At 38.2% G+C, this 21,554-nt stretch overlaps 1 protein-coding gene across 1 annotated transcript in view; it reads left to right on the top strand.

Moving 5' to 3' along the window:
• The window catches only part of GLIPR1L2 (GLIPR1 like 2), a gene marked incomplete at its 3' end in the record, with an annotated part of 31,830 nt that extends 11,042 nt beyond the window's left edge, over positions 1-20,788 (top strand). The window contains exons 4-6 of the mRNA XM_089921588.1: positions 18,152-18,237; positions 20,147-20,173; positions 20,256-20,788. Coding sequence (XP_089777714.1) covers positions 18,152-18,237; positions 20,147-20,173; positions 20,256-20,788 — 646 coding nt within the window. The remainder of the gene's footprint in view (positions 1-18,151; positions 18,238-20,146; positions 20,174-20,255) is intronic.
• Between the last annotated feature and the right edge of the window lie 766 nt (positions 20,789-21,554).

Consider the following 21,554-nt stretch of genomic DNA (forward strand, 5'->3'; position numbering starts at 1 on the left):
CCTTCCAAAATAGCCTCCATCTCTGGAGAGCTTTGTTGGAAAGTCTCAAGTTTTCTTACAAGTCGATATGATACCATAAGTAATACTGTTAAAACGTCTAACTGAAGTGAGAAAATACCCTAATCAACATGCCAAGAAAAATTGACTACATGCTAGGATTGAGAAGGAATTTCTTAAAAATAAAATGCTTCTGGGGCTAAACCAAAAAGAGAAAGAAAAAAAAAACATAGATTACTAATTAATGATTGTATTCCCCTAGATAGAGAAAACAACAGAACTATGATGTAAGTTGAATTAGATTCAGAAACCCCTTCTTAAATGGAAGCTTTGCTGACTTTGAACATAGGCATGCAAAACAAGTTTGGAATGTAGAGTAATTGCAAAAGTTTTTTGGCCTCTTTCAGTCCTACAGACTGGAAGTACTGGGATGATATCTATTACATGGAGAAACTTTTGAAAGTTAATTACTGATTGGTATTGAAAATTCAAACAGACCACTGGGCATGGGTGGTGGGGAAGGAAGAGGTTCCTCTGGGGTACTAGTCTTCATTTTACATGCTCAGCAATTACATACAAGGCTCTGATCTGTCTACTGACAAACCAATAAAGACTGACCATACTTAGTTTGTAATCTTGGAAGAGAGACAAACAATAAATAAGTGAACATAGAAATAAATGATATTTAATTAAATAATAAAATATGCCATAGAAACAAAGCACAGTAAGCAAATAGGGAATAACTAGTATAGAATATGGATAAGATAGCTGCAAAAGGAGGTGGCATTTAAACTGAAAGCCAAAAGATGAGGAGATGGCTAAAGAATATTTCAGGTAGAAGTGAGAGCACATGTAAAATCTCTGAGCTTGGAATAAGTTTAGCATGTTTGAAAAATGAATAACTGTGGTTAGAGGTAGGAGACGAGGTAGAGAGTTAGGTGACAGCTAAATCAAATAGAATACCATAGGCCAGGTTAAGGATTTGGGGGTTTATTCTACATAATGGCAAAGTCATTGGAAAGTTTTAAGCAAGTAAGTGGCATGATCTCATCTATGTTTTTTTTTCTCCCTGTTCTTTTTTTTTAAAGTTTTTTTTTTAATTAATTTATTTATTTATCTTTGGCTGCATTGAGTCTTCGTTGCTGCACACGGGCTTTCTCTAGTTGCGGCGAGCAGGGGCTACTCTTCGTTGTGGTGCACAAGCTTCTCATTGCAGTGGCTTCTCTTATTGTGGAGCATGAGCTCTAGGCACGTGGGCTTCAGTAGTTGTGGCGCTCAGGCTCAGTAGTTGTGGCACATGGCCTTAGTTGCTCCACGGCATGTGGGATCTTCCCGGACAAGGGATCGAACCCACGTCCCCTGCACTGGCAGGAGGATTATTAACCACTGCGCCACCAGGGAAGTCCCTCATCTATGTTTTGAAAAGAAAACTTAGCAATAAAAGATTGCTCTTGCTGTTGTGTCGATAATGGAGTATAGGAAAACAAGGGTACAAAGAGAAACAAGCACAATTAGGAGATTGTTTCTGTAGTGCAGGCTATAGACTGGTATCTTGGATTAGGATTTTAGCATGTGAATTGGTTTTCTATTGCTGCATAATAAACCACAAACTTAGTGACTTAAAACAGCAGCCATTTATTATTAAACAGTTCTGTAAGTTATAAGTCCAGGCACAGTATAGCTGGATTCTCTGCTCAGGGTCTCAAAGGCCAAAATCAAGGTGTTGACTGAGTTCTTATCTGGAGGCTCTGGGGAAGAATCTGCTTTTAAGCTCCTTCAGGTTGTTAGCAGAATTCAGTGCCTTGTGGTTATAGGACTTAGGTCCCCATTTTCTTGCTGGTTCTAAGCCAGTGGTTGCTCTCGTCTTCTAGAGGCTGCCCACATTCCTTGATGCGTGGCTCCCACCATATTTACGTCCACAAAGGTGCATCAGATCCTTCCCACAATCCAAATCTCTGACTTCTCTTCTGTGACCAGCCAGAGAAAACTCTCTGCTTTTAGGGTGCCCAAGTGATTGGGTCAGGATATTTTCCTGGATAATTTCCCTATTTGAAGGTCAGCTGTGCCAAATGACATAATTTAATCATGGAAGTAAAGTCCATTACATTCACTTTCCTCAGAATTATGCAAGGCATGTATAGCAGGGGTAGGGGAGCTTGTGCTCCATTTTAGAATTCTGTTTACTATACCATGGAAATTGTGAAAAAAGGTCAGTTTCTGGATATATTATGAAGGTAGAGCTAAAAATACCAGTTGATGGATTTGACTTTAGGGAGAAGAGGTATAGAATAAACTATGGCGATACCCATGCCTTTAGTCTGAACAACTGGATAAATGATGATACCATTAACTAAGATAAGGAAGAACATTAGAAGATGTGTTTTATGTTTGGACACATTAGGTAGAAATATAAATGTGGAAAATGTAAATGAATCATGAGAAGGAACTAGCTGTATGAGGGTCTGGGATAGGTTTTGAAGTAGAGGAAACTGCTACTATAAAGGCCCTGACGTAGAAATGAGTCACAGTCCTGAACAAGACCCCCTTATGAAGGAGTGAGTATGGAGACTTAATTTAAGGATTAAGTCCTAGAGCAGTACAGTATTTCAACTTCAGGCAAAAGAGATAACAAAGGAGAGTGAAGAGGCTAACAAGATAAGAAGGAAACCCAAACAGTGCTGGTAAGGGTACTTGGAAATCAAGGAAGAACGTGAGTCATGATGCCCAAAGTGGTTAACTGTATGAGATGCTCCTGAAAGAATGAAAAAAAAAAAAAATGAGGAAGGAAAGATGACATTTCCGTTTGAAAAGATGAAGGTATTTGGTGACCTTAATAGCAGTAGTGACTGCAGGGGTATCCCATGACTATAATGATAAGATGAACCTACTAGTCATTAGGATTACTCTTCTTTCCACTCACCTGTCCCATAGGCTTCTTTGTCTTGAAATTTCTATCAACCATTTTTTCCTTGATACAAACTTTGGAAAGTCCACTTGTGAAGGATCTAGGTTGGCACATATATCATGTGAGTCAACTCAATTATGAGTTGACTGAGTCAACTCAGTCCAAGTTTTATTTGATATGTACTCAAAATAGGCAGTCATAGGTATCTTTCTTAAGAATCATTGATAGAAAAATCAATTCATCACAGTCTTATAAAATACTTCATAGAAATGAAAATAAGAAAGCCAGATTGGGGACTTCCCTGGTGGTGCAGTGATTAAGAATCCACCTGCCAATGCAGGGGACATGGGTTGGAGCCCTGGTTTGGGTAGATCCCACACGCCACAGAGCAACTAAGCCTGTGCACCACAACTACTGAAGCCTGCGTGCTCCAGGGCCCACATGCTGCAACTACTGAAGCCTGCGTGCCTAGAGCCCATGCTCTGTAACGAGAAGCCACTGCAATGAGAAGCGCATGCACCGCGACAAAGAGTAGCCCCCGCTCGCCACAGCAACTAGAGAAAGCCCGCGCGCAGCAACAAAGACCCAACACAGCAAAAAAAAAAAAGAAAACCAAATTGAAAATTAGAATGTGTAATGGACTGAATGGTGGCCCCCACCAAAGGATGTATCTAGTTCCTAATTCACAGAACCTGTGAATATTAAGTTACATGTCAAGAGTAAATATTGCCTTATATGGCAAAACACATGTTTAAGATAAGGATCTTCAGAGGAAGCGCTTATCTTAGATTATTCAGGTGGGACCTAAATGTAATTACTTGTGTCCTCATAAGAGAGAGGGAGGAGATTTCAGCACTAGACACACAGAAGAGAAGGAGGCAATGTGACTGTGGAGGGAGAGTTTGGAGTGATATATTCACAAACCAAGGAACTTCTGGAGCCATCAGAAGCTGGAAGAGTCAAGGAATTCCCTCTCTGAGCCTTTGGAGGGAGCATAGCCCTGCCAACACCTTGATTTTGGACTTCAGGCCTCTAGAACTGAGAAAATAAATTTCTATTTTTTTAAACCACCAAGTTTGTGGCATTGTTAAAGTAGCCACAGCAAGCTAGTACAGAATGGAAGAATAAAACAGATTTGGCAATAGGGAAAATATGAGTCAACCACAATCTTGAAAAATTTCAGAACACGAAGATGTAGAATAGAAGTAAAAATATATATGGAAAAAGAAAGGAACCCTGTAGGGTGATAAATCTATAAATTATTGCTCCTAAAGAACAGAGAATAAATGGAACAGAAATAATAATCAAAGAAAAGAAAATAATAAGCAAAAGAAAAGAATCTGTATAGATACCTATATAAAGATTAAGATAGCTTATAATGTATCAGAAAAAGCGAACTGCAACAATATTTACATATGTCATTTTCTAGTGGTTATTTTTCAATTTCAAAGATAAAAACTTATACATTTCTGGGAATTCCCTTGCAGTCTAGTGGTTGGACTCCGTGCCTTCACTGCCGAGGGCATGGGTTCAATCTGGTCGAGGAACTAAGATCCCACAAGCTACGTGGTACAGTCAAAAAAATAATAATAAAATAAAATAAAAAACATACATTTCTAAGAAAAATAAAACAAAGTAAAATAAAACAGTATTAATTAGATTAGCCTTGAATTTCGGTATTGAAGGGGGTACAATCAAAGATGAGCATTAGAATTTAAGCTTAAGTGATCAGTAATTTTATTAACTGAGTTAGGAAAAGATGTAGGGTGGAAGAAAAAAGAATTTGTTTATTTTTAGACATGTTGCATCTGCAGGTTCCTGCAGGATCTTTTACTTATTTAAATATGTTTATAGTAGGTACATTTAAACAATAAGCAATAGAATTCCACATTTTTTACATGGTATTCATCCTGAAAACACTTATAGACTGTTGGGAAAGAAATTTTAAAAAAAACACAACGTTAACCAAATACATACAACATCTGTATTTTAAATAGAAAAGATCTGTTGTAAAAGCAGGTATGAAATCATAGAAGCAGTTAGCCAGGATACAGATTCAGAAGTAGTTAAGTTTGATGCATAGAGGCGTATTAGAAGGGAAGTGAGGCCAGTGGGGGAGGTAAGAGTTCTGAGATTGAAGAAAATGACTTGAATCTAAAGCTGGACCTTTAAAAGAAGTAAATTATAGTGTCCAAAGGTATTTAGTAAAGAAAATTTTCTTTATTTAAAAATTAAGGAAATGCAATCTGGCAGGTGGTGCCATTTTCTTTACGTTATGAACAGACAGCTAGAATATGTTTCCCAGCCTCCCTAGAAGTTTGGTTGGGCCATGTGACTAAGCTTTGGCCAGTAGAATTTAGGCCACTTCCAGGCCTGGCCTTTGAAAACTTCCTACATGATCCTTCACACTCTTGGTCTTCCCTCATCTACTGGTTGGATACAGAGGATCTGGTGGAGGATTAAGATGTCCTAGAGAGTGGCAGAGCCACAAGATGAAATGAGCCAGTGCCCCAGAATCACTGCATGGAGGAAAGCTCCTCTACACTACCAAAACCCATACTGTACCATGACATGGATTCTGCCTACAGAACATGGAAATAGTGAGGAAAGGTCAGATTCGGGATATAATTTGAAGATGGAGCTAACAACACCTGCTGACAGATTTAACTTTAGGGGTGAATGGAATAGAATAATCAAGGATGACACCTATGCCTTTAGTCTCAGCAACTGGATGAACGTTGGTGCCATTAGACAGATAGGGAAGACTTGTGGAGGAGCAGAGCTTGAGAGAAGATCAAGTGTTTTGGTTCACATACATTTGGTGGAGTAATAAATGTGAGAAATGTGAATGAATCAAATGAGGGAGCTAGTCAGATGAAGGTCTAGGATGGGTTTTTAAGTAGTGGGAACTGCAGATATAAAGGCCCTGAGGCAGAAATGAGTCACAGTCCTGAAAGAAATCACCTTGTGAGAAAATAGGTATGGAAAATGGGACAGAAGAGACTAAGGACTAAACCCTACATCACTACAATATTTCAACTTCAGGCAAAGGAGCTAGCAAAGGAGTATAGAAAGAGACTAGTAAGGTAAGAGGGAAACTAGAACTGTGCTGGTAGATTTTTAAAATAACATTTAGACTTATTTTCTCATCAGTCTGTATTATATATGAGGTGGCTCTCTTTCCATGCTTTTCTGCATGCATAATAATTTATGATTCAATGATATATTATTGTGCTCATTTTAGACATTTTGAATAGCAATTTAAATACGTAAAATGCAAACAATGCATATAACCCATTTCAAGTATGACAGTATGAAAAGCTATGACAAGTTCACAATGTGCAGTGACAACCATATCATGTTCACTGCCTGGTCAACTGTGATTTTAAGATGCCATCAATGTTAAGATGCATCTCAATTTCAGAGGTGCTAAAATAAGAAAAGATGTACATCTTAGAATTATGAGGCACAGTACATAACTAAAAGAAAAGATGTACAGAACAATGTGTATCCTTACTATGAATGATAAAATAAGAACATGTTATCAATATATGAAATAGTATATTATTCACAGTTAAGTACAGCTTTCTAGTCTGTCTCATATTTTAAAATATTGGATGTGAACTGTGAAGCACTAAATTTGATTTCATGACCTATTAATAGCTCATAACTTGCAGTTTGAAAAATAGTAATGCCAATTTAGAATATTTTATATAGATATTTGGCAACGAAGAAAAGGAAGGTGTGTAGGTGTGTAGAGTTGAGTGAAAGTTTTTGTTTTATGGCTTTGGTTTCTAATGTATTTTTATAAGCTAAAGAAAGCCATCATAAATAGAGAGTGATAGAATATATTAGAACATATAAGAGATGGGGAAGAATTGAAAAAGAAAGTTCTATCTGGAAAAAAAATCGGAGGAGAGAAGTATAAGAAGAGAAAATTAGAGAAATTCTTAATAGTAAATATTTTTCTTTCTTGCTCATGAGGGTTTAATCTATTTTATTGATCTTTCGAAAGAAAAGATTTAAGGGGTTATTTATCCTTTCTCATTCCTTTGTTTTGAGATATTTAATCTTCCAAGTACTTTTTAGGGAGAGGGGCTGTTATATGTTGCTATTTTTATCAAAATATACTACATTCATTTATCTTTAATCCTACTTAATAGTGAAGATATTTACAGTTATATATTTTCCTTTGATTACAATTTTTACTAGACCTTAGGATCTCATATAATATAGTCTCTTTCTCATTGCTTTCTATGTATTGTAATTTTAGGTCATTTAATAAATCATGTTTAGTACTTGATACATATTCATGATGGAAAAATCTATCCAAGGAGAAAATAATGTTCCCATCCTTGTCTTTCAGTTACTCTCTCCAAAATTTTATCCTAAAAGATATATTCTGTGCATACAGAAAAGTATATCTATCTTTGTGTATGTGTGTCTGGGTGCACAAATGTGTGCATTTCCATAATTCAAACAGGAGCGCACTACATTTCTTGTGATGTTCTTTAATTTTTTTACTTGATATGAACTGGAAGTCTTTCCATTTGAGTACATGAAGAGTTTCCAGATTCTTTTTAAGAATTTCACAGTTTGGTTTTTTTTTTTAGTGGATGTACAAAAATTAATTTGAATAATCCTCTCCTTCTGATAGACGTTTAGACTATTTTATTAATTTTATTTCAAGCAGTAATTATCCAGTTAGACATGTAATTCTGACATGAGTTAGTAGCTATAATATAAACGTATAGTCATGGAAACCCTAGGCCAAAGAGAATGTGTACTTTTAATTTGCATAGATATTACTAAATATCTATTCATCATAGTCACGCCATTTTTTCTATTACAACTTTTTTTTACATCAGCGTATAAGAGGGTGTATATTTAAACTCCCTTGCTAAGATAATATATTTTCAAATATTTTTCTATTTACTACTATGAGTTATGTATATATTTAATTTTCATCTTCTATTTTTCATGAGTTTAAGTATATTTTTTTATATTTTAGAATATGTGGATTTCATTTACTGGGACCTGAGGGCTCCTATACATTTACTGTTTTTCTCTTAAGTTGTTGGACTTTTTTTGTTTTTTAACTTGTAGGAGTGTCTTATGTACAAGAAAATTAGCTCTTTTATGTAATATAATTTACAAATATTTTCTAGTTTTATGTTTAACTTTTGACTTTATTTATAATGCAATTTATTTTTGCCAATAGAATTATTTTGTTTCATTGTAGAAAAAATGTATCAATACTTTTTTCATGGGTTTTGAGGTTTGTATCATACTTAGACAAGCCTTCCCCAAATATTATTATCTCACATTTTCTTCTAACGATTCTTTTTTTTTTTTTAACTTTTAAATTAATTTGATCCACTTTGATTCTGGACATTATGTAAGCTGGTATAAGAATTAGCCTCCTGCTTAAAGTAACTATAAAGACTGGATAAAACATATAAAATAACTGTGTTTAGGCATTAGAAAACAACCAGTACAGTGCTATGATCCTTGCAAATAGAAAAGAACACAGTGGGAACCCTATATGTGCCTTGGTTTTCTCTCTGTGAGCATCCTATTGTACAAACCATAGCCAAAGCAAGCAAAGATGGTGTATTTTCTGGGCAAAGGAGATATCAGTGTTGATTGATGTTAAGTAGTCTAGGATTTAGGACAGGATCCCAAAGAGGAGGGGGCTGCAGAGAAGGACCCCCAAAAGTCTATGTACAAGTTCTCTGCAAGTCCTTGGGCAGCTCCTAAGCTGCACTCCTCAAAGTGAGATTCTGGAAGGATTAGATAGGAACAGTTACTTGCAGGCTGAAGACCTGCACAGAGATTTCAGAAGCTGCACAGTGCTGAGAAGACAAAGCTGCAGTTTGGGCCTAGCCAAAATGGAGAGGTATTGACGAAAAGCCTGACCAAGCAGAACATTAAAATCCGAAAAATATGTATCTGATTTTATAAAAATTTCAAACTAATTAATGACTAAAGAAATACTATAGATAATAGCCAAAGAAAAATTGATATACTGGAAAATGTATGTGTGGAATATATGGCAGAGACAGTCCCCTTAATTTACAAAGAATTCATACAAATCAAAAAGAAAAAGAGAAACAACCCAAGAGAATAATGTGCAGAAGATATGAAGACGTCATTTACTAAAAAGAAAAGAAAATGGCCATGAATCATATGAAAATGTATTCAGTCTCACTCATAATTGAAGTAATTCAGGTGAAAACAAAAATAAATGTTCACTTTCCACTCATCCCTTTGAGAATATAGAAAAGCTTAATTGATACTCTGCGTTTGCAATAGGGCAATAAATTGATACAGTCTTTCTGGGTGTGGCAGTGTAACAAAATTTAAAATTATACTTACCATTTGATCTTGTAATCTCCTTATCAGGATTTTATCTTAGTAATATCTTCATGAAAGATGGCCAAGATATACATACAAGGATGCACATTGGAGCATGTTTTAATAGCATGAAACTGAAATTTAAAAAACCAACGACTCCAGTAATAGGGGACTAAACAATTAATTTACTGCACGCTATTGTGTAACCATTGAAAAAACTGGTGTACTTTTCTGTGTACCAGTATGGAAAGGTCTCACTCGTTAGGTGAAAAAGTAAGATAAAAAACAATAAGTAAGAACAGGTCTTTTTGTTATAACAGTTACTATTACCAAAAAATGTAGTGATTCAAGATAAAAGTGGGAAATTTCAGTTTGGTGGGTACTGTGCTCCATTAGTTATTCAAAGACCCAGGTTGCTCCTATTTTGTTTCTTCACCATCCCCTGGAGGCAGTGTCTTTGTCCACATGATCAAATCCAGGCCACAGACATAAGCTAGCTCAAGCTCATAGTAAGCGAAAAGAAACATGTTGGCAGCATGAGTACCAGGTGGGGAGTGGTGCACATCACTGCTACTGCCATTCCGTTGGATATAAAATTAATCTCATGGCCACATCTAAGTTGCAGGAGAGGTTGGGAAATGTACTGAGACTAGCCATTAATGTGCCACGCTAAAATACTGTTATTTCAGTATTTCAAGAGATATTTAGATTGACAGCTAGCAGTCTCTATCACAAGCATGTAAGTACTGAGAATTTTTATGAAAAACTTTCTTCTGGAAGGAATCATAAGAAGTTGTTAACAGATGTTATCTCTGGAGAGACAGATGGAAAGTGGAGGATGGAGACATTTTTTCCCCTTTAAAGGTGCCCTTTTCTGCTTCCTCCTTTCTATCATATACTTATAAATAATATATATGTATTACTTTTGTTTATCTTTTACATCAACAAGGGATGTCTGGATTGAGATTGGAGACATATTTAAGACATTTCCAGAAGGTATAAATAACAAGATTTGCAGGTCATTGTATTAAGTAATCAGAGAGAGGAAGTAGTCAAGAAAGATTTTCAAATTTATGATCAGGCATGAATGGTATTTGCATTAACTGCAAAGGGGAACACTGAACATTTTGGGAGGGAAGATAATGAGTTCCACTTTGTACATAATGAATTTGAGTTGGCTGTGAAATACTCACTTTGAGATGTTTAGTAAGCAGTTGGTTATTTAGGTCAGAAGCTCATGAGTGAGGAATGGCATAGAGGAAATATTTGGAGTGCCAGGAAACATAGGGTAATTTAAATCATGGGAATAGATGAGCTTGCTTAGCAAGAGAGTATGGAATGAGAAGAGAATAGGACCTGTGGAATGTCATGCCAACATTTAAGGGCAGTTAGTGGAAGATAAGTGGGAGACCTAAGAAGAGTGGCCAGACAGGTAGAAGAAAAAGCAGAAGAGTATGGTATCAGGGAAGGTGTGGGGAAAGAATATTTTTAAAAGGAAAAACTCGTCCAGACTTTCAAATTCCAAGATGTCAAGCAAAGTCAGGACTTAAAAATATCAGATCTAAAGAGAAGTTCATTAATAAACATAGGAAAACTGCTTCTATGGAGTAGAGGAAACTGATGCCAGGTTGGAATGAATTGAGAACTGTTTTGTTGTTGTTTTTATTTTGTTTTGTTTTTAAAATGGGGAAGATGTGAGCATATTTAAATATTGACATGAAGAATCTAATACAAAATAAAAGTAATTCTTTATAGAGTATAAAGGCAGGGTATATGTAAAGATACAAGTCCCTGAGAAAACAGAAGGCTTTAAAAGAGAAAAAGGAAGGGTTTAAAAGAGATTAGGGCTAAAAAAAAACTATACTTAAAAAGAAAAGCAGACAGAACCATAGGACAAATGGTAAAAGCAAAGCTATACAGACAAAATCACACAAAGAAGCATACACACTCACAAAAAGAGAAAAAGGAAAAAATATATATATATATCATTGCTCCCAAAGTCCACCTCCTTAATTTGGGATAATTCATTTTCTATTCATGTATTCCACAGATGCAGGGCACATCAAGTTGATTGTGGAGATTTAATCCGCTGCTCCTGAGGCTGCTGGGAGAGATTTCCCTTTGTCTTTGTTCGCACAGCTCCTGGGGCTCAGTTTTGGATTTGGCCCCGCCTCTGCGTCTAGGTCGCCTGAGGGCGTCTGTTCTTCGCTCAGACAGGACGGGGTTAAAGGAGCAGCTGATTCGGGGGCTCTGGCTCACTCAGGCCCGGGGGAGGGAGGGGCACGGAGTGCGGGGCGGGCCTGCGGCGGCAGAGGCCGGCGTGACTTTGCACCAGCCTGAGGCGCGCCGTGCGTTCTTCCGGGGAAGTGGTCCCTGAATCACGGGGCCCTGGCAGTGGCGGGCTGCACAGGCTCCCAGGAGGGCAGGTGTGGAGAGTGACCTGTGCTTGCACACAGGCTTCTTGGTGGCGGCAGCAGCATCCCTAGCGTCTCATGTCCGTCTCTGGGGTCCGTGCTGATAACCGCGCCTCGCGCCCGTCTCTGGAGCTCGTTTAGGCGGTGCTCTTAATCCCCTCTCCTCGCGCACCAGGAAACAATGGTCTCTTGCCTCTTCAGCAGGTGCAGACTTTTTCCCGGACTCCCTGCCAGCTAGCTGTGGTGCACTAGCCCCCTTCAGGCTGTGTTCACACAGCCAACCCCAGTCCTCTCCCTGGGATCCGACCTCCAAAGTCCGAGCCTCAGCTCCCAGCCCGCCCGCCCCGGCGGGTGAACAGACAAGCCGCTCAGGCTGGTGAGTGCTGGTCGGCACCGATCCTCTGTGCGGGAATCTCACCGCTTTGCCCTCTGCACCTCTGTTGCTGCGCTCTTCTCCGTGGCTCCGAAGCTCCCCCCCTGCCTAACCCCCCCACCCCGTCTCCTCCAGTGAAGGGTCTTCCTAGTGTGTGGAAACCTTTCCTCCTTCTCAGCTCCCTCCCAGTGGTGCAGGGCCCATCCCCATTTTGTCTGTTTTTTCTTTTTTTCTTTTGCCCTGCCCAGGTACGTGGGGAGTTTCTTGCCTTTTGGGAGGTATGAGGTCTTCTTCCAGCGTTCAGCAGGTGTTCTGTAGGAGTTGTTCCACGTGTAGATGTATTTCTGATGTATTTGTGGGGAGGAAGGGGAGCTCTACGGCTTACTCCTCCGCCATCTTGAAGGTCCCCCCAGTGGAACAGGATAGAGAGCCCAGAGATAAACCCACGCACATATGGTCACCTTTCTTTGATAAGGAGGCAAAAATATACAATAGAGAAAAGACAGCCTCTTCTATAAGTGGTGCTGGGAAAACTGGACAGCTACATGTAAATGAATGAAACTAGAACATTCCCTAACACCATACACAAAAATAAACTCAAAATGGATTAAAGACCTAAATGTAAGGCCAGACACTATACAACTCTTGGAGGAGAACATAGGCAGAACACTCTATGACATAAATCACAGCAAGATCCTTTTTGACCCACCTCCTAGAGAAATGGAAACAAAAGCAAAAATAAACAAATGGAACCTAACCAAATTTAAAATCTTTTGAACAGAAAAGGAAACCATAAACAAGATGAAAAGACAACCCTCAGAATGGGAGAAAATATTTGCAAACAAAGCAACTGACAAAGGATTAATCTCCAAAATATACAAATAGTTCATGCAGCTCAATATCAAAAAAACAAACAACCCAATCCAAAAATGGGCAGAAGACCTAAATAGACATTTCTCCAAAGAAGATATACAGATTGCCAACAAATACATGAAAGGATGCTCAACATCACTAATCATTAGAGAAATGCGAATCAAAACTACAGTGAGGTATCACCTCACACCAGTCAGAATGGCCATCATCAAAAAATCTACAAACAATAAATGCTGGAGAGGGTGTGGAGAAAAGGGAACCCTCTTGCACTGTTGGTGGGAATGTAAATTGATACAGCCACTATGGAGACCAGTATGGAGGTTCCTTAAAAAACTAAAAATAGAACTACCATACGACCCAGCAATCCCACTACTGGGCATATACCATGAGAAAACCATAACTCAAAAAGACTCATGTACCACAATATTCGTTGCAGCTCTATTTACAATAGCCAGGACATGGAAGCAACCTAAGTGCCCATTGACATATGAATAGATAAAGAAGATGTGGCACATATATACAATGGAATATTACTCAGCCATAAAAAGAAATGAAATTGAGTTATTTGTAGTGAGGTGGATGGACCTAGAGTCTGTCATACAGAGTGGAGTAAGTCAGAAAGAGAAAAAAAATACCATATGCTAACACATATATATGGAATCCAAAAAAAAAGAAAAAATGGTTCTCAAGAACCTAGGAGCAGGACAGGAATAAAGACTCAGATGGAGAGAATGGACTTGAGGATGCGGGGAGGGGGAAGGGTAAGCTGGGACAAAGTGAGAGTGGCATGGACATATATACACTACCAAATGTAAAATAGATAGCTAGTGGGAAGCAGCCGCATGGCACAGGGAGATCAGCTCGGTGCTTTGTGACCACCTAGAGTGGTGGGATAGGGAGGGTGCGAGGGAGACATAAGAGGGAGGAGATATGGGGATATATGTATACGTATAGCTGATTCACTTTGTTACACAGCAGAAACTAATACAACATTGTAAAGCCATTATACTCCAATAAAGATGCTAAAAGAAAATGTAGGACCAACAACAACAAAAAAAAGTGCAAACAATTAATTATATGACTTTTGAACTTAAAAAAAAAAAGAGAGATTAGCCTTAGAAAGAATGAGGAGCAGTTCTTCAGTTGTATTAGAAAGGAAAGGGTAGGTATATTTGTCATATTTAGTGACAGAAAATTTCTCGAGTTCCAGTCTAATAGCTGTTCTGATTCTCTGTGAAGCAGAATAGATCATGTCCTGAGAATAAAGGGAGAGACAGTGAAGCTGGAAGTTTGAGGACTGGGAAGATATGAAATAGTTATTATGGAACATGAGAGCGGAAGCTGAATAGAGAGAATGATAGAGATATTCTCTACCTAGTTTAATGATTTTCCTCCAGCAGCACCCAGCAGCCCTGAAGCAGGCATGGGACATGCAGACAGTAAGATTCCTTCACTTTTTCCAACACAGCGGTTTTGTCAGGTGGATGTAAAGGAAAATAGTGCAAGCGAGTTTCAAGGTTTTAGGTAGAGAACATGCAAAGTGATGGACCTAAGCTAGATTGAGAAAAGACAACACGATGGATAGGGAGAAAAATAGGAGAGAAAGTACACTGTGGAAACAGTGAAATTAATGTACAAGTGTGATGGGAGTGAATGAGCTAGCAACCTGGAAGGACAGGAGGTTGCAGTCAATGAGTGGAATGTGTGATTTGTGAGTTCAGAAGTAGAGCAGATTTAGGAGATAATAAGATGCAGAATGTGGCTACAAAAGTGACAGTTATGTAGCATTAGGAGGTTTTATGATGGTGAAGACATCCAATAACATAGAGACCAAGTTATTGGATGAATTATCCATTAGCATATTGTAATCCTCTAGGTCCCAAATTTGTAGACAATCGCACAATTTTGACTAAAAAGCAAAATGGTGAGCCAGATACCAAAGTGAATAAGGAGGCATGATCAGAAGGTAGATGGTATCTTGGGGAGGATTAGAGGATGGTACAACTACATAATATCAGCCTCAAGGAGCTTTATAGGTGTTTAACTGTGTTCCCTGGTCCTTTAGGTGCAAGATGTGGAAGTGAAGGGAGGAGATGTGACCAACTGATTTTCACAGAAAGTGATATAAAGTGAGGTAGCTTTGCATATACAGGGATAATTTGAGGCAGAAAACAACAGGATCCATACCTTCCTTGACCTTGAATAGGTCCAAGAAGTAGTCATGGAGTTTTGGGCAAAGACAAATATATTAGATGAATCAGAAGAAGAGCCAGATAGAATCTCTAAAAGATAATCTTTGCTGCTTATTGCATTGTATTTTTCTCTAGCTTATTGGGATACATTCTTTAAGTCTACTTGGGAAATCTATAGATGTTTGGATATGAACCAGAAGCCAGCACTGTGATATTTCTCAGTGCCATATGGATGTAGTAAAAGTGAAAAGAGTTACTGTAGGTGGCCTAGTTATTCTGATTGTATGATATGGAAAAATCAATATCTATTTGATGTACTCTGGCCATTGTTCCATGGACAATATACAGACTATATGAGTCTGCACATGGAGAACTTTGAAGAGAAGAATCTATCTACAAATTGTAATTCCTAGATTGTCAATCCATGGAGCTGGATTATCTCCTTCATGAACAAAGTGGCAGGCAATAAAAGTTTCCATCACCACCAGAATTGTGTTCTCATTCTGGAACAATGTAGATCTATTATAAAATTTGAATAATGGTTTTCTAATGGACTTTGGGTTGGGCATGGGAATAGTTTACCCATTGGGCTACTCAGGTGACATATCCTTATCTAGGGCCTGGACACACATCCTGTAGGTGGCAATATAATGAAGATATGGCCAGATGCAAGTCTAAGAAAAGTTCCCGAGGACTATGTTCAGAGTCAGGACTTGGTCTCAGCGAACCCTTGGGCTGCTTCTCGGAAAAGGCAAATGCCTAAAGACAGAGAATATCATCTATTTCTTCAGGCACCACCAGGGCAGCTATGAAATTTCAATGGACTTTGCTAGTTGTAGATACTTATCTGTTGTTTTCTCCTAATCCAGCCCAATAATTTCCAATTGCAGTTGTGGACTTGTACTGTAGATTCAGACTCAAGTTGCTTTAGGTTAAACTTTTTAGAAACTCAGAACAACAGGAAGATTAACATGAGAGTATTAGGTTGCGATTTCTGCCTACCTAATATAAACAGTTTTATAATGTTCATATCTTTGAAAAGGAGGGCCCGTTGTATTCTAGCACAATGTGAATTTATTTATTTTGATTAATTAATTCATGTATTTATTTATATATTTATTTGCCTTTCCAGAGTTATTCCAGGCCATGGTTATCAGACATTGTGGTCATGGGATGATTGGCCTATGCTCCAGGTTTTTGAGGGTTTTTTTTTTTCACATCTTTATTGGAGTATAAATGCTTTACAATGTTGTGTTAGTTCCTGCTGTACAGCAAAGTGAATCAGCTATATGTATACATATATCCCCATATCCCCTCCCTCTTGAGCCTCACTCCCACCCTCCCTATCCCATCCCTCTAGGTCGTCACAAAGCACCACGCCGATCTCCCCATGCTATGCAGCAGCTTCCCAGTAGCCATCCATTTTACATTTGGTAGTGTACATACGTCAGTGCTACTCTCTCACTTCATCCCAGCTTCCCCTTCACCCCTGTGCCCTCAGGTCTGTTCTCTACGTCTGCGCCTTTATTCCTGCCCTGCCACTAGGTTCATCAGTACCGCATTTTAAAATTCCATATATATGCGTTAACATATGGTATTTGTTTTTCTCTTTCTGACTTACTTCATTCTGTATGACAGATTCTAGGTCCATCCACCTCACTACAGATAACTCAATTTCGTTCCTTTCTATGGCTGAGTAATATTCCATTGTATATATGTGCCACATCTTCTTTATACAATCATCTGTTGATGGACATTTAGGTTGCTTGTTCCAGGTTTTAAAGGCAGTCTGTATAGTGAGTAGCTTTCTGCATAGGTACAAGAACAGAGGTCCCCCACCCCAGGGATTTTAGAACAGTATAAGCTCTGCTTTTGAGTTGGAGGCATCTGTTTCAGTGATAAAGAATTAAGGCAGTAAAAGTAGACTATGGTATTAGGTAAAGGTGACTGGTTCAATTCTTGGATTTCTTGATGGCTAGTATTCTGGCTGGGACCCAAACAAAATTCATTTCCTTCTTGAAATGGTTTGATTGTGGAACAGTGAAATTAGAGAACGATATATGATCTGCAAATAACAATAGGTATCTGTATATCCTTGATGTACTTGAAAGCTTGCCATTTGAGGGTATCAGATACCTTATTGGGTATCATCAAAAACTTCTGTTAAGGTACGACTCAGAAATTTGATATTCACATTTTTGAATATGTATTTCTAAGGTTTGGCCATTCTTCTAGATGGCCCAGAGTGGCCTAACCAGGGACCTAAATGCCTAATGTTTGTTTTTATAGCTTGCAACTAAACACTGAGTAAATAAGCAATCATGTTTAAATAACCACAATTAATGACCCTCTTCTCACTCAAAAATATATTTTCCCTATCTATCTTCTCTATCTTTCTTATTCAGATATTTTAAAATACGCTTCCCAATTCATATCTATTTTTGGGCCTCTTTTCCTAACTTACCTCTGGGCAATTGATGTAATAATTTTTAACTTCTCCCCTGTGCTCTGTACGATAGATTAAAACAACTTTGTAAAATCCCATTTACATTTATTTGCTTGTTTATATACTTATGTGTTTTTCATGTAGACCTCAAAATAATCCATGCAGCTGGATATTTGTGCCAATAGGCATTTCAGGATTTTGCAAATGTTTCAGAAAACTAATATATATCATTTATACATAGCTTTTTATATGTATGTGCCAATCAGGAAGCAATTAGTTATAAAACATTCTATAACATCCATTTTTAAAGGAAATTTTTGATACAAAATAAAATGAAAGAAGCTTTAAAACTCCCTCATATTTAAATTACAATACTTTAAAATTAATGGGAATTAGTTTCAGAAGAGAGTATTTCTGGGGGGAAAAAAGAGGGGGAAGATTACATCTCCAATTTAAGTACTTTTAAGTACTCCCTTAAGTCCATTTTTTAAATTAAATCGCCTTTATAAATTAACTAAAAATTGGTTAACCATATTATTTAAATAACATAAAATTTGAGACTTTTCTAACAAAATGTTTTCTGCTTTTTTGTAGAGGATCTCTGTCAAGAAGTCCTTATCAACGAGGATTAATGTGTTCTCGATGTAGCAGCTATGACAGATGCACAGATTTTCTATGCAGTAAGATAAAGAAAATAACTGAAACATGAAAAAAAATCCATAATGCATTGGATGACAAGAAAAAGAAGTGGTGAACACTAGTCTTTCATTGTCATGTTAATATTGTTCCTTTGTTCAGAATGGTATTGTTATATTATCAAAGGTGGTATCAAACAGTATCATCTTTAGATTTTTTTAAACTACACAACCTCTTCTGCCCTCTCTTACTATTATTCCTGCCCCTTAGTACATACTAGAATCTGAAAGAAGGAAAGAGAACTAACAGTTATGCCCTGAAAAAGCTTCTCAGTTAATTCCTGAAATAGCGGCCTGTTTGAGAGTGGCTGCTCGAAAGGATAGGATATTCCAAAACATTCAGAAAGAGGAAAGAAGTAAAATAGCAAATATTTAATAGCCTTTTATTTTCACTTTTCCCCTAAACATTAAAAAGATAAAAGTAGAAAATATGTTTTATTAAATTTTTCTTTTAGTTTTTCTAAACATGAGAGCGTATAATCCAAAAGTATAACTATAGCTGGAATATATGATGCTTAGAGGAATGTGGTAGGGGATAAAGTCAGACAGTGAGTAAGGGGCATATTAGGCTTTTATGTTAAAGAAACTAGTGAACAATTTCATTATAATGCCACTGCTGGAGTGACTCCACCGTAACGTTTCTTCCCTTGCTTCATTTGAATCAAGATGCAAAACCTTGCTCTCCCTCTTCACCTTTTCTTTCTCTTCCTGAAAATATCCAGACCTAAAGTCATTGGGTAGGTCAGAAAGAGGTAGGCATCCACACAGAGGGCATCCAGATGTGACATGTTAGAACCTAAGCAAGAAGACAAGGGATTCATACATGATGTGGTAGGCATGGGGAAAGAGCCTAAGTAGGGTGAGAACAGTGTCCACGTGGTATGGCCTGGTATGGGAAGTTAGAGCTCTCATGGAATGAGGTGAGTGTACCCGCATGAGGTCAGGCTTGGGGTATAAGATCAGGATAAAGGGATGTCCATGTGGGAGTGGCTCACTATGTGGTGTCAGAGTCCAAGCAAAGTGAGGATAGAATCCACATGGGGTGGGAAGGAGAAGCCTGACATGGCGTATCATTTAAAATAATGTCAAAGATCCACCAGAAGTTCAGTTCATCTCCACGGTGCCTGAGGAGTGATTTCTAAATTTTCCTCTAAGTGTACCATCATTGCAAGACAAAGCCCTGGTTGACATTGGGCTCTCTATGGGTGAGACTGCATTTATTCTCCCACTCTCCTTTCTAGTGGAATCTGGGAATGATTGTTTGACCTTCTCTGCCCAGGTGAGCAGAGGAAGGGAAATTTATTTCCTGAAAAGTATTATGATAGCATTGGGCTAGATAGCAAAAACAAGGAATACCAGGCTCTGTAGTTAACCTTGCCATCTAGGAAATGAAGAGCAACTGAAAGCTTCTGAAAATAAGAATTAAATGAATAAAGTGAGTAGATTCAGAAAATTAATTTTGAATAATCTTGGGGGGCAGTGGGGAGAAGAGAGATAAAAATAAGAGATGTTCTAACAGGACATTGCAAATTAACTATACTTCAGTTTTTTAAAAAGAGAGATGTAGAATTCTAGAATGTCGAAGATGGAACAATCTTTGAAAGGCAGGAGTGGAGTGGCTTATATAAGTTGTCAGGATTTAGAGACAGAATTAGTACTAGAATCCACACCTCTTCCTCCTGTACTTCTGTGCTCTCTCTGGTAGACCAGGAGGACTTTTACTAAAAGAAAATATGTTGTACTTTACAATTGGCTACTGGTTGAAGGGGAGACATCAAAGATGAGAGCATGGTGCCTGAAAACTAGGAGAATGATATTATTATTGTTCAGAAACATATATTCTAGAAAAAGAAGAAATTCTGTGTAACTTTATGAACTTTCTTTTTCTTTCTAGGTAATGCAGGTCGTGACCAAGCCATATGTATGTATTTTTGTCCTTTATTTCTTGAACGATTTTACTACTTTATGTGAAATCCAGCTTTCAATTACTTCTTTATTTACAGATTACCGATTTTGGTATCCAAGATGGGAAGTACCCCGGCCAATTGTGTGTGATCCACTGTGCATGCTTATTTTATTTCTCAGAATGCTGTGTTTTTCACTAAGTGCCGCAATTGTTTTGATAATACAGTCTCATTTTCCAAATATATTATTGGAAGAAGAGATAGTTTTTATCCCTGAGGTAACTGGGGCAGCAAAGGAGGAGGAAAAGGTAGAGAAAGAGGAGGAGGAGAAGGAGGAGGAGGAGGAGGAGGAGGGGGAAGGGGAGGAGGAGGAGGAGAAGGAGAAGGAGGAGGAGGAGGAGGGGGAAGAGGAGGAGGAGGAGGAGAAGGAGAAGGAGGAGGAGGAGAAGGGGGAGGAGGAGGAGGAGAAGGGGGAGGAGGAGAAGGAGGAGGAGGAGGAGGAGGAGGAGGGGGAGGAGGAGGAAGGGGAGGAGGAGGAGGGGGAGGAGGAGAAGGAGGAGGAGGAGGGGGAGGAGGAGGAGGAGGAGGGAGGAGGGGGAGGAGGGGGAGGAGGAGGAGGGGAGGAGGAGGAGGGGGAGGAGGAGGAGGGGGAGGGGGAGGGGGAGGAGGAGGAGGGGGAGGGGGAGGAGGAGGAGGGGGAGGGGGAGGAGGAGGAGGACAGGAAAAAAGAGGAAGAGGAAGAGGAAGAGGAAAAGGTGGAAGACGAGGTGAAGGGGTGAGATTTACCACTATCATAGGACAAAAATGTAATACAAAAAAGGCAAAAAAAATAAAATAATAAACACTGAAAAAAAACCCCACTGAGCTTTAACAAAAAAGAATATGCACAAACCACAACTGCAACACCTTTTATTTCCTTCTCTTCCCCATATTTATTCAACAAATTTAAATTTGAAAAACAAAGAAACAAACAAAAAACATGTATTTTATAGTAAGTACTGTGAGGCAAGTTCTTGGACACTAAGAACAAATAAAGATGCGATGACAGAAATACTAAAAAAAGATTTGACCAGTCTAATTAATCTTAAGATTTCACTATGTTATTCTGATAAAGAATGAAATTTCCACTTTCTAAACATGTTTCTATCTCTATGTTTTAAGTATTTTTAAATGGGTTAAAAAAATTCTTGAGTATTAAATAAGATTATACATGTAAGGTGCTTAGGACCATTCCAAGTTCAGGACAACCATTTGATAACTTTTGATTTTGTTGTTTTTATCATTCCTATCACAGTTGTTATTGGTGGTGATGATGGTGGTGATATTTTCCATGTGTTATCAAGGCTTCTAATGCCATTATTTATCTTTGTAGTATATGTGTTTTGGAATGGCTTAAGT

The sequence above is a fragment of the Delphinapterus leucas genome, chromosome 11 (genome assembly GCF_059928025.1).
Source record: "Delphinapterus leucas isolate spDelLeu-1000000601 "Yukka" chromosome 11, BTC_Dleu_Yukka2, whole genome shotgun sequence".
NCBI lineage: Eukaryota > Metazoa > Chordata > Mammalia > Artiodactyla > Monodontidae > Delphinapterus > Delphinapterus leucas.